Source organism: Erithacus rubecula (genome assembly GCF_903797595.1).
Source record: "Erithacus rubecula genome assembly, chromosome: 13".
In the NCBI taxonomy this organism is placed as follows: domain Eukaryota; kingdom Metazoa; phylum Chordata; class Aves; order Passeriformes; family Muscicapidae; genus Erithacus; species Erithacus rubecula.
The window spans coordinates 7,290,622-7,304,442 of record NC_136665.1 but is presented as its reverse complement, the minus strand read 5'-3'; the positions used below and the strand labels follow the sequence as shown (position 1 = coordinate 7,304,442).

The 13,821-nt window shown below is 40.7% G+C and overlaps 1 protein-coding gene across 1 annotated transcript; it reads left to right on the top strand.

The window, feature by feature from the left end:
* Positions 1–3,985: 3,985 nt before the first annotated feature.
* On the top strand, positions 3,986–13,415 carry CHDH (choline dehydrogenase). Its single transcript, XM_079317165.1, has 7 exons — positions 3,986–4,771; positions 5,151–5,302; positions 8,077–8,206; positions 8,906–9,040; positions 10,177–10,319; positions 11,142–11,244; positions 11,819–13,415. The coding sequence occupies exons 1-7, from the start codon at positions 4,024–4,026 to the stop codon at positions 12,235–12,237; spliced, it is 1,830 nt and encodes a 609-aa protein (XP_079173291.1). The 5' UTR covers positions 3,986–4,023; the 3' UTR covers positions 12,238–13,415.
* Positions 13,416–13,821: the final 406 nt, after the last annotated feature.

Below are 13,821 nucleotides of genomic sequence, written 5' to 3'. Positions count from 1 at the left end.
TAGCGAGGAGCTGCAGCCCTGTCCCGAGGGAACCTGACGACCCTGTCCCGGTGGCACTGGCGGAGCTGCAGCCCTGTCCCGAGGGAACCTGGCAGCCCTGTCCCGAGGGAACCTGGCAGCCCTGTCCCGGTGGCACTGGCGGAGCTGCAGCCCTGTCCCGAGGGAACCTGGCAGCCCTGTCCCGAGGGAACCTGGCAGCCCTGTCCCGGTGGCACTGGCGGAGCTGCAGCCCTGTCCCGAGGGAACCTGGCAGCCCTGTCCCGAGGGAACCTGGCAGCCCTGTCCCGAGGGAACCTGGCAGCCCTGTCCTGGAGGGGCAGCGCAGTCGCCCGGGGACTCCGGCGGGATGGGGGACTTCGCCCGCTTCTCCTCCGGGCGCTTTCGGAAGGGCGCGGAGGCGCTCGGGCACGTCCTGCACAGCGGCCAAAGGGTGCATTCGGGGGAAGTCCCAGCCGCTCCTTCCCCGCCGAGTCTCGCCCCGCTGCCCGCGCTCCCGGGCCCTCCCCGCGCTCCGCCCGCCCTGCGCCGCGGCTGCCGAGGGTCGAGCCCCGCACCGGAGCGGCCTCCCGGCCTGGGCTGGCAGAGAGGCGGCTCTGGGTGCCCCGTGCTGCGGAGAGCACCGGGACAGACCCATCTCCCCCGCTCGGGCGGGAGCGGCCGCGGTCCCGGTCCCGGTCCGGTTCGGGAGCCCCCGGAGCGGCCCCGGACACGCCTGTGCGCAGAGGAGGAAGCGGCGGGGTAAGTCGGCTTGAAACACTTTCAGCCATGGAAATTAAACTTAGCACTAAGTTTTCGAGAGTGAGTGAAATTTTGAGAGTGAATGAACTTTTTTCCTGGCAGGATTGAAGGGAAAGTTAGTCCAAAACGTTCTGCAGCAGATACATTTAAACCTGTTACACAGCCTGCAGCAGGGGAAAACAAACAAACAAAAAGCAAGATCTTCTTTAACCTGAGGAGCTCTTCTTCCTGCACTTTACACAGTCAGGCCTGACAGCATCTGAAGGGTTAATGTCCTCACAAAGCCCCATTGCTACATTCTGTACAGTCTGTGCTGTGGCCATCTCTGGGTGAGGGTCATATTTTACATCTGCTAAAGGGGATATTCTTGTTTGTCCTCTGTCAACAGAAGAGGGTGTGTTTCAGCCGCAATGACCCTCTCTTTTTTGTTTCAGGATCAGTTTAGAAGAAATGGGGTAGGATAGTGCTCATGCAGAGGGACCACAGAAAGAGGAGAGTGGAGGTGGATCAATATGGCAAAAAGAATTGTGCATTGAAACTAACGTTTTAGTCCATTGAAACTAGTGTTTTAATCCATTCAATCAAAACCTGTGTGCTAGTTTTATATTAAATCAGAGGGGTTTATTTTTTGACCTCTGCACTTCAGAACTCAAAAGCACCAAGGTTTGTGAATCATCTACACACTGACTGTCAAAGTCACTTCACTGTTATGGCCAGGACACTGCTGACTGACTTCACTCCCAGCTCTCTTTGCAAGATAAAAATTCTCTCAGGTGTTATTCTGCCAGTCCTGTTCCATTTGAAGTAAAACAACAAAATGCAAAGAAAACCTTAAAATAACATCTAACTATATAGCTGAAAAATATGTGGTGGAGAAGATATAAAATATGCTACTTAAGTTACTTAAAAGCAATTTTAGGTTTAGCTTTCTTGGTTGGCAACTCAGCCTTCTATCCCAGACAGAGGGATAGAAGTCTACCTGTCTTGAATCCCTTTAAAAAGTCTATTTTAACATAAGAGCCCAAGATAGAGTTGCAACTGTAAGTACTCGTGGATTACAACAGCCTGATACTGTATTCAGAAATGTGTTACAAGGACACAGGAGCCCTGACACCTGGTTTTAGAATTCACTGCCCACCTCTAGCTAACCCATGTACGATTAGCTGTATTGTTATATTGTAGCAATGGAATTTTCCTGCTGAGATTCTCCTGCTCTCCTCAGTCTTGTACAACCACCAGCCATAAGCCCTGCTGAACAGCAGCTTCAGAAACACAAACGTTTTTAAAACAAGCTCCAGGTTTTGAAGCTCTGCTGCAATACAGGGAATGTATTTCATGTTGCTGCCATGTGCATTTCTGCAAGTCTGCCCACTGATTACTAAGGAACATTTTACTACATGTTCATAGAGGTCATAATACAGGGGGAACCCAGATACAGGCATGCAGAAAGACCCAGTAAGATCCAAAAGATTTTTTTGTTGTTGTTGATAGAGAGTACAGAGCATCCCAGTAGGACCACAATGTATACTTCTACTTATTTCTTTTTAACATAACCACAGGAACGTTTTGAAGAGTTTGCCATAAAACCATAGTTCCCTACTTGGACAGAGTACCTTTCCCAGATTATCAGGGCCCAGGCCCATATTCTACCAACCCCCTCATCAATCTGCTGCTCCTGGATCAATAAAGTCCTGTGGCCCACCAATTCTGCAGGTTAAACACAGTTACTGCAAAACCATAACCCTCTTCCTCACAACCAAAACAAGCAAAAACCTCTCTACCTTTGCATCCTCTGCTGCATTGCAAGAAGCTGATAAACCTTTTTCTTCAAGAAAGAATCCTTTGATACACTTCACCAGCAAAAAAACCTGACTCGTCCCCATCTTCAGCTGGGAACAATTTTGAATTATTCCTGTGAGGAGAATCAGCTGTGTGAACTTAAGGTTGAGACATATCCCCATCATCTTTTTTTCTTTTCTTTAGAGAACAAATTGTTCTCCATGGCTGGTTGCTCATTTAGAAGTTTTGGGGTTTGTACAGCCCTGAACAAGTTTATTACAAGTTTTCCTAAGAAAAGTCAGAGTATTATGATTCTTCCCATCTGTTCCCCAAGAGTAAAGGAACATACATTTGCAAATGAGATTGAACATAAAATTGTATAAAATTGTAATTCTACATGGAAAATTTCTAGCATTTAGCAGCAATTTACACCCAGTTTCATTACAGAGGATTCTACCTATTTCCAGAGAATACTTACTTATGTTTCTGTTGGGCAGTGCTGGAAAAGATAAGTGTGATGGACCCTGCTGTCTCTAGAATACACAGCAACAGCTTAGACAGAAGTCAGGGGGCAGGGAGAAATACAATATGCAGTCCAAAGACACTCCATTTCACTAATTGTTCAGACCAAAAGGAATGGTTTCAGGGGGAGAGAGCAGGAGAAACCCTTCCTGGCCTGCAGGATCAGTACCTATGACACACAGAAAATCTGGCACTGAGTCCCTGTGCCTGAACCAGTACAACACAGAGCTAAACCTCTGGTACTTCCAAAGCTCACAGAATTCTCTGAAAGTAAAAATCTTCCATTCCTATTCAGCCTAAGGATCTGTGTTAGATTGTAACTGTACTCAGAGCACTCTGGCACAGTCTGGGTTTAGTAGCAAGGTAGAAAGGCACAAGTAAACAGATTTTGCCTTTCCCTGTGTTAGAAGACACACCTGCAAATCCAGCAGTTTTCACATTAGGGATAGCTGGAAATCAGTTTGTTAGACATTTGTTTTGTGGAGAATGGCAGAATGTGCAGTGAGCACACTCATAATTTCCATTGTGAATTGCCTTGTGTGATATCCCTGTCACAGACTTACAGAGAAGATTTGAAATTGTTGTTCTTAAATTCTTTCCTAATAGAGGTAGGTAAAGAGAGACTAGAAGGAATGCAAAAGTTTCCATCTCTTATGGGTTTGGCAAATACTTGAAAATGTTCATCTGTCTGGGGAACCAGAAGAAAATAAAAACCAAGACTGCATATTATATAGGATAGTACATTTGACTGCTGCATAGACGTCATGAAAAGAATAATAAGACAGTAAATGTTTACCGGTTTATTGCCATTGTTGGTAACTTTTTGGGTAGTGAAAATGGGTAAAGTATACCATTGTCACCTAAGAATGACTGACATTTTAGAGATAGTAATGTTTACATCTTAATTAGAATATTTCGGTTTTTTCCTAGAGTAAACCACCCGATTTTTTGTCAGAAATTCTGCAAGACTGACTATCAGTAAAGATGTCATATTTAATGAAAGGACTAAACTGTCACAGTCCTGTGATGCGCAAAGCAGCAGGAAGCCTGTTCAAAGCACACCCATTACAGAACACGTTAATCACCAATGAACAACAATTCAAAATTTCACGTGCAGCATCTCAGCTGAGCTCTGAAAAGGCAAACTCTTACAACTACATCATCGTCGGAGCCGGCTCAGCAGGCTGTGTGCTGGCCAACAGGCTGACAGAAGACCCGCAGAGCAGCGTGCTGCTTCTGGAAGCGGGGCCCAAGGACACCCTGCTGGGCAGCAAGAGGCTGATGTGGAAGATCCACATGCCCGCCGCGCTAACCTACAACCTGTGCGACGACAAGTACAACTGGCACTACCATAGCACGGCGCAGCGGGGCATGGACGGGCGGGCGCTGTACTGGCCGCGGGGCCGCGTCTGGGGCGGCTCCTCCTCGCTCAACGCCATGGTTTACATCCGCGGGCACGCCCGCGACTACGACCGCTGGCACGCCCAGGGCGCCCGGGGCTGGGACTACGAGCACTGCCTGCCCTACTTCAAGAAGGCGCAGACGCACGAGCTGGGGCCGGATCAGTACCGAGGTGGGAATGGCCCCTTGCACGTGTCCAGAGGGAAAACAAACCATCCTCTGCACCGGGCGTTCCTGGAGGCAGCCCAGCAGGCTGGGTACCCCTTCACCGATGACATGAATGGCTATCAGCAGGAGGGCTTTGGCTGGATGGACATGACCATACACCGAGGTAAACCGTAAAGGGTCTCCTCAAGTCATTTCTACTCCTGCTCCAGAAATAATTTTGGAATATGGACGTATAATCTGCCCTGAATGCCATTTGAATGTTTAGGTTACTACCCACATGGCACTCTGTATTTACACCCCATTAATTTCTCAGCAGCTTGCCCTCAGTGTGCTGTTTATTTCAATGCAAGGAAAGTCCTGATTCACAGTTAAATTCCGTCATTGTGAAAATTGTTAAATTGAAATAATTGCTTTAATTATTATATCAAATCGCATTTGCTTTGAACTCTCTATGAAGACTTTCTCTCTGTAGGCATCCTGGTGGTTATTGGCCAAAATCTGAGCATGACTGTTTTGATGTTTAATGTAAATATACATTGTAGGTCAAAGATGGAGCACAGCTAGTGCTTATCTTCGCCCAGCCATATCACGCCCAAATTTCTCAGTTGCAGAGAAGACACTTGTAACAAAAATCTTGTTCCAAGGAACAAAATGCATTGGTGTTGAGTATGTGAAAAATGGGCAAAAGAAAAAGGTAAGACATTTTCAATTTCCAGTGTGAAAGTTATGAATCAGAGCTAAATTATATATTCTTTTAAATGTCTATTAAAAATGGCACTTTACTGTGCAAAATGTTCTTTTTTTTAAAGAGGTTATGTTATTTCTTACAGTATATGATTCCTTATTTTACAGTAGATGATGTTCCAGTTGTATTGATTTAGAGATTAACTTCATCATCACTTGTTCATCTCCCAGTGCTGAGGGGACAAGCCATAACTTGATGTTAGACAGAATGTTGTGTAAGAAGTCTGGCTGGAGCCTGTGGTGCAACCATGCCCTGTCCCAGCACATTGACCAGATGCAGCAATGGGGATGTTTCTGAAAACCAATTCTGGCAGAGGAAAATTTGTTCAGCCAGCTACTGAAATCTGAATAGTTCAAGGGTTCAATGACAAATCTTGCCTTATGTTTGGCTGTGGAATGAATATTTCTCAGTTTTAGTCCAACTTCCACTAAAAATGTGATTATATAGAAGAATGCTTGAATTGTCTTTACAAAATTCTATGGATAATTGGTTCATTTTATGCCTCTTTCAATTCATTGACTTCTGTAAGACCTAAATCATCCTCACTTCCCTTAATAGCTGATTATGGACTAGTCTGTAGCTAGGATGTTGCCTAAAAGGGGCTTGTATGCTAATAACCTAAGATATTTAGTCACAAACTATTATAAAATAATTACAAAGTGTGATAATAATATCGAAGAGAGAGTTGAGAACAAACCTTGGTGTTTGAGTTCAGTACCCTTCTAAAACTCAGCAGACAAGTTCTGTGACTGAGCACCTGCCAGAAGTTAAAATGCAGTATAAATAATCTGTTACTTGATTTTCTAAATCACAGATCAAATCTACTGCTTTCTAAGTGCATTGCAAATGATAATCATTTTACCAATATGAAACAAAATTTGCAGAACCTTTAACTGATTTAATAAGCTATTAAATTTCTGTAAAAACAGTACCTCTAATTGCTGTTCTTGTGCCATTGTCAAGATCAATTTTGTTGAAGAAAGTATTGGAAATGCAACTACATATGATCAAAGACTTTCTGAATATTGGATCATTTAATTGCAAAATTCTTCAATTGCTATGAATTTTCATACATACTAATATATGTATGAATTCTTCATAGTGAATAATATATATTTATATTATGTACTGTACAAAATGCACCTTCAATGTATTTCCTTTCCTTCCCTCCCCTTTCCCCCTCTCTCCCCCAACGTCAAAACTGCAGGGTTAGTCTGCTTTCACTTTCTGGAAAATTTTATCCCTGTCAGAATGGATGAACTAATAACTTTATTGCATTACGGACATCAAGATGGAGCAATTGACTACATGAAAGTGTTTTTGTTTCTACAGTCTGTTATAGATAGAATCTCTTTTGCATCAGTCATCAGCAGAGTGAAAAGATCACCAAAACCTGATTCAAAAATTATTCAAAATCTATTCACCAGCTAGTGTCTTGTTACTTGTCTAACACTGAAGTTCTAGAGATCTCCCAGGACTCCAGTAAGCCCTCTGACAAAAACAGGAAAGGTAGACTGAACATTCCTGGACTTTTTAAGTTCAGAAAGAAGCAGAAAAGTGCATTTATATTTCATATAAAGGATGAAAATGTTTTAATGTATTATAGACTAACCCAAACAAAAGTGTATCAAAGTCACTTTTTCCTCTTAGCATGTTAGCTGCGACATTATGAAAAACTTTGTGTGGGCTAAGAATAGCTACAGTGCTGACCTTGCAGTGGGTTTAGACTGTGCAAGCATCATCTGAATGCTGCTCTGAACAAACTGGTACCAGTTCTGAGTGTACCATAGAAAATGTAAATAAGTTAAATAAGTTTGTATAACGTGCAAAATACAGCTCTAAGTATTGAGTCAACAGGTTCTGATATGTTTTTTATTAGTCTTAACATACTAATGATTGCCCAGAGCAAAACTATAATAAATAAAAGATAACAGCACTGGCATCTGTTGGCCATATCAGATAAAAAGAGTGAAAACACTTTTTATTATTATCACACTTTATGTTACTGCAGCAACAATCTCATTTGCCATCATTCTGTATAGCTGAGGTGTCGTTCAAAAAGGACAGGATTACAAATTAATATGCATTCCATGCTAATCTGTTAAAACTCTGAGTCTAAGGCAGAGGAATAATTTAGCAGCCTGTATCATGACCAGCTCAGGGCTCAGACCAAACCATTTGATCAAAACAAAATCCAGTCTATGCCTGCAGCCAATTTTATCAGCAGTTCTTTAGTGTTGGGGGTGGCTTTTGAGGACTACCACGAGCTAAAAATCAAACTTTAGCCTTGGCTGAATTTAGAAAAAATAAGCTCTTGAGAATGTTTGAGCTACCATGTCTGTGAATTCCAAATCTCCCTTAGGAGTTTCAGTTTTAATTGATTAAGGGTTGCTGCAGATGGCAGGGGAGCTCAGCTGCCTGATCCGAGTGCCACAGGTACTGTCCCCTGGCAAGCAGGGCAGGAGCTGGGCTCAACGGCTGTGCCATACAGGCTGAATGGATTGTAAAGATGGGAATAAATACAGGAATGATCAAAGCAAAAGCTTGATCCCTTCTCTCTGTGGAAAATTCTGACAAGACAGGAATACATTTAAATGAGGAAAATGTGAGGGAAGGGTGTCTAATCTGGATCAGAAGAGCGTAACCAAAGAGCAGCCCCTGACACTGCTTGCATTCAGCTCAGGCTTGATAATCTTAGGGCTTTTGTGCTCATTTCCTTTTAGGTTTTTGCCAACAAGGAAGTTATTTTAAGTGGAGGTGCCATAAATTCTCCCCAGCTGCTAATGTTGTCTGGAATTGGAAATGCAGATGATCTAAAAAAACTGGGGATCCCTGTTGTTTGCCATCTTCCAGGTAACCTTTTTTCTTTCTTCTTTTATCTTCCTGTGGATGCAACTGAAAGACCATTAAATTAAATTAATCATGAAATTGAGTTTTCTTGATGTCAAGTTGTGAAGAATGAAACACATTGAAAACATGTTTGCTAAAAATCACTGCAAAGATGTATTGATTTTATACAAATCAGTGGAAACATGCACTGATTTTAGAGCTAAGTAGCAAACTCCTACTCTTTCTTCACCACATTTGAAAGTGAAAAATGCCTTTCTGAAGGCATATTTCTATAGTTCAGCAGCACACTTTTCATTAAGAGTTTTGAATTAGTTTTGATCCACAACAGATTTTATAAACTCCTACTCTCATAAATATTCAAATATAGAATAAATAATATGAATTTTTCCATAAAGCTAAAGATGTAAGCACAGGATTAAGCCATATCTGGCAATTTTCGAACAATTGATATATCTGCCATTTAACTTTCTATTTGCATTCTAGTTATGCTATGTTTATGTAAAACTTAATTCTGATATGAGCAAAAGGCTGATGTGACTCGTTGGTCTGTGTTATCACTGTCCACTGTCAATGTCCTAAGACATTGGTTTAGTTCCCACTTAAGATGTTTTCTGCTTGAAACATTGTGGGTAATTGTTCTGTGTGAAATAACATTTTTTTCCTCTCACTTTTTTCTCCCTCCTCCCTTTCCACCCCCTGCAGGGGTAGGTCAGAACCTTCAGGACCATTTAGAAGTGTATGTCCAGCAAAAGTGCACCAAACCCATTACTCTATACAGTGCACAAAAGCCACTGAACATGGTGAGGATTGGTCTGGAATGGCTTTGGAAATTTACAGGTAGGAAGCAAAGTATGCAATCACTCTACCACTGACTGAGTTAGAATCATGACAGCCTTTTATCTGTGAATTTATAGTCTAAGAGCCTTAATATATAATCTCCTTCATGCTCTGGGAAATAGCTGGAACTTACAAATAGATTGAAACAATTTCTTTTCTTCTATACCAGAATATTTTAAAGTTTTTATATCTTAGGTAATGAAGGAGGTTATTATACTCCACTTGTAACATTACTATATCTCACGCAAAGAAAAATTCTACATTTAAAAATCAGTGCTACTAAGAAAAGATATTGTAAAAAAGATGGAAAATATATTCTATTTTTAATCAGTGTGATATCAATAAAAATATTGCTTAACTGACTTAAGTTTCCTGTATAATTGTCTCAAAATAATTTGTTGCTCTGATCAGAATTCTTTTGGCTTGCAAGTAAATATGAATTGACTTTCCTTAAAATGACACATGCATTTTGCAATACTTCAGTCATAAATTGTACCTTAAAAAGGATCTGTAAATATAATCCTTGATGTCAGTTAAATAGCTTGGCCAAAGTTGAGCTCCACATCATTAGTTGAATTATGTTATTATTTGGCAATTTATTCTGGGTATATGTGACTTTTTACCATGCAAGCAAATATTGAGGACTAACTTACAGTTTTAAAAAGAAATGAAAATCACATAGGGCACATTGCAGGACTTTCATCTTTCCCTTCAGGGTAGGCACTGTGGATGGCTCTGCTTATTCCATGTGACTGATGGGATAACTGGAGTGCACATCACAGACCAAAGCAGTGCAGGAATATCAGGATGTGCAGCCAGCTCCCTCCACACCTGCTAGGATCCAAATCTGCCTCTGCAGCCAGACCCTTGGCCAGCCAGTTACAGTGAGATAACTGCAACATCCCATTCCATCCCAGTGGGGTTTCCAAAGTTATGCATATCTACATTTATCCAGGAATTAAAAAGCAGATGAAAGTGATGCACACTGCTTAAACCACGAGATGTTCATAGTGGATTTGCATTCCTTGCAATCAACCCTGGGCATACAAATTATTCATAATAGTGCAACTAAGGGTTAAAAGGAAGTGGACTTGTTGCTCTTCTGAGGCATCTTCTCTCTCCTTTACACCTTCTAGGTGAGGGAGCCACTGCCCACTTGGAATCTGGTGGTTTCATCCGAAGTGAACCAGGGGTTCCTCACCCCGACATTCAGTTCCACTTTCTTCCCTCTCAGGTGATTGACCATGGCAGAGTTGCTTCCACAATGGAAGCTTACCAGGTGAGTTGAAGAGAATGTTCCAGTAAGGTTTTGCTGCCATTAGCAAGGAGATTTATGCTCCATTATAAATGTTGATAATTGGGCTATTTATTGAAAAAATACTTTGTTCAGTATAATATAAAATAAACTGCTTAACCTCCTTCACTGGGGAAAAAACACAGCCTTGTTATTTGATATTGCCACCCAACTTATGTTAGTTTTTATCGCTGGGAAAGAAGACAAGTGTTGAATTAAGTTTTCACTCTACAGAAGTGCCCTAGTGCTGTGGGTTAGGACACAATTTTGCAGTGGAACAAGGTGTTTGTTCCCTGTTCCACTGCAGTTTAGACAAAGTTTTAAGTGGAAATGTATAGAAACACTCATTTATTCACTGGCACAAATCCAAGCTCCTTTTTAGACTATCATATTGATCCAAAACTCTGAATTCTAATTCTGAGGAGCTGTCACAATATACGTGTTTTTCTTTGCTAATCTCTTCCCTTCAGAGATATAATAATTTAGTCCAGTTGCTGATTGTATGAGACTGTTCTGATACTACTAAATTTGAATGGTTGTGTTTTAAATGAAAAAGGCAGCTGTGAATTGATGTGACAGGCATATTTCCTCCCTGCAAGGGAATTACGTATTTACAAAAGAGATTATATAAAAATGGGGAAATGTTCAATGGTATTTTCCACTATCTCTGGCTAATGTTTACATTTGCTGAATTTGTAAAGTCTGTCTAAATTCCCAAAAAAAGAGAAAAACAAACCCAAAAAGCCATTCTGAATTTGGAAGTAGATCTGGTGGGATTGTCTCACAAGTAGAGTGTGGGTGTTGCAGGTCCACGTGGGACCCATGAGGAGCACAAGTGTGGGCTGGCTGAAGCTGAAGAGTTCAGATCCAAATGACCACCCCATCATTGAGCCCAACTACCTGTCAACAGGTGACTGCAGCCTCTCCTTGCTCTGATGTCAGCTCATTTCCTGTTTCAGTAGCTGATTTTTGTACCTACTCAACACCAGTTCAGAAGTGCTGGTTGGTACATTGTTACTTATTTCTCATTTATAAAAGTCAGCTAGTATGAAAAGAGGTGATTGTGCAAAGCTTTGTGTAAGCTAGAAAGAATTCCCTGATGGGAATGAAGTCAGAATTCTCAGTATCTGCCCTGTCTTGCTGTTTGTGTCATCACTACCTCTGCTTCCTGTGAAGGAAGTAATTTATTTTGCTTCTTTGTGCTGAGACTATTTTCCTTTTCCTAGACACAGCAAGAGAAAGTGCAAATCATAGCTCACATCTTCCCTTGTGGGCTTGTGCAATATAAAAGCAACAGTTTTTTTCACAGTGGATGTAAATATCTGTGACTTTGAAAATTATTCTGCTTTATCTTGGCTTTCACAAGAAGTGAGAGACTTTCCTTCCAGCCTTTTTTCTGCAATGCTGCTTTTTTCTGTTTGCATTCTGCATATTCTGGTAAATCAAATGTGTACTTACAATTTTCTTATTTTCTCTCTATGCAGAAAGAGATATTTGGGAATTTCGCCAGTGTGTCAAGCTGACCAGAGAGATCTTTGCTCAGAAAGCTTTTGAAAAATTTCGTGGGCCTGAAATTCAACCAGGAAATCATGTTCAGTCTGACAAAGAAATAGATGCTTTCATAAGGCAGAAGGCTGATAGTGCTTATCATCCTTCCTGCACCTGTAAAATGGGTCTGCCTTCAGACAGCACTGCTGTAGTGGATCCCCAAACAAAAGTAATTGGTGTTGAAAACTTGAGAGTAGTTGATGCTTCAATAATGCCCAGTATTGTCTCTGGAAACTTGAATGCCCCAACTGTCATGATAGCAGAGAAAGCTGCAGATATAATTAAGGGCCTCCCATCACTTCAGGAGAAAAATGTTCCTGTATATAAGCCCAAGACCTTGGAAACACAGAGATAAATAAATATCCTCATCCTTTCCTATCATTTGCTATTTAGGCCTTCACTCACATGTTGGTATCTCATACTAAATATGCCAACATGATAAATATGCAAAACAACCTATCCTATTAAAATAACTATTAATTTGAATAATTTTTTTGGTATTAGACTACCTACTGTTTGTTTAATCAGCTGGCTTAAGTTCCTTTTTGTAGAATCATAGAATATGCTGAGTTTCAAGGGACCAATCAGGATCATTGAGTCCAACTCCTGGCCCTGTGCAGGACACTCCTAGAATCACAAATTTAGTTAAATATGACCCTTTGTGGTAAATTCAAATTTTCTGTTGAAGAGAAGCTGTTTCTAAATGCCAAGATGGTTGCACATATCAGCCAGAAATATCATGTGATTGCACAAGGAATGGAAGAGATTGATGTGTTCTATTTTGGAAATTATTATGTTATTCAAAGAATTTTAACTGCTATGAGAATGTTACCCAGGATTACAGATAATCAGTGACCACCACATCCTGTAAAGAATGGTTAAGCAAATGTAAGCACTTATGCAATTTCATATTCAAGAGCTGGATTAGTTTGTATCAGAATTCAAAGGAAAGGGAAGAACCTGCATGTGCTCAGAGTTTGTCAAACGTGTTTTTTATGAAAGGAATACATGGTTTACAAATCCTCACTCAAAGTTAGATTTCACTAAGCTCAGTAGTCTCTAACTGTATAGAATTCAGGGAGAAGACATACAGTGTATTTATCAGCAACATATTTTTCTAAAACATGCAGAACTGGAGTTGATATTTATAAAAATATACTGGAAAATGGATATTTCTCTTTGTTTTTTTTTTCCTTTTTTTTTTCCCCCCCCCACAAGTAGCTTAGTAGAAGTTTGCTCACAATTTCAGCTGTTGTAGTTATACCACTCTAAGCAGTAGGAGATCCCCACTTTGTATAACATCCTTAGTGTGATTGGTCTTGGCAAGATGATTGTGTGCAAAAGATATTTACCACTTAATATTCTAAATGGTGCCTTGCTATCACTCAAATTTTATTTAGAAAAATTACACCAAAACTACATTTAAAATGAAATGTTACCGAAAATAACTGTATAAGGTCAGATATTGATGAAATGGGAAGAGGTCTTTTTAAATTAAAAGGCAAATATTTTATTCAGTGAACTAATGCTATATTCTAGTTAGGACTTAAATATTTGCTTTTTAAATTTTTAGATGTTTGCACATGAGCTTTCATGGCTGTTTTTGTGTCAAACTAACGTTCAGATACTGATTAAAAAACCCCAAAAAACTAAAGAAACTGAACTCACTGAAAGAAATGGAATCCATTGATTATTTTCTGTTTATTAAGTATTCCAAAGTAACTTCTAGGTAAACAGATGTCAACTCATAAAAGCTTCTGTAGCCTAAGATTTCTCAGGATTTGTGGCAAAGAGAATAAACTTATTTTCAGGGGGGAAAAAAAGGAATTTTACACCATTTTAACAGACTGTAGAAAACCTTGCTGACTCAGATGTTGGCTGGAGGGACAACTGCAGATGTTTAAGGCAGAGAGCACCTGGTGCTGCTCTCTGTAAGGCA

Excerpts from the sequence above, each read along its gene's own strand:
- CHDH (XM_079317165.1), top strand. The coding sequence starts at position 4,024 with ATGTCATATTTAATGAAAGGACTAAACTGTCACAGTCCTGTGATGCGC. Across the intron at positions 9,041-10,176 it reads ATGGCTTTGGAAATTTACAG|GTGAGGGAGCCACTGCCCAC; the intron begins GTAGGAAGCAAA and ends TACACCTTCTAG. Across the intron at positions 11,245-11,818 it reads GCCCAACTACCTGTCAACAG|AAAGAGATATTTGGGAATTT; the intron begins GTGACTGCAGCC and ends CTCTCTATGCAG.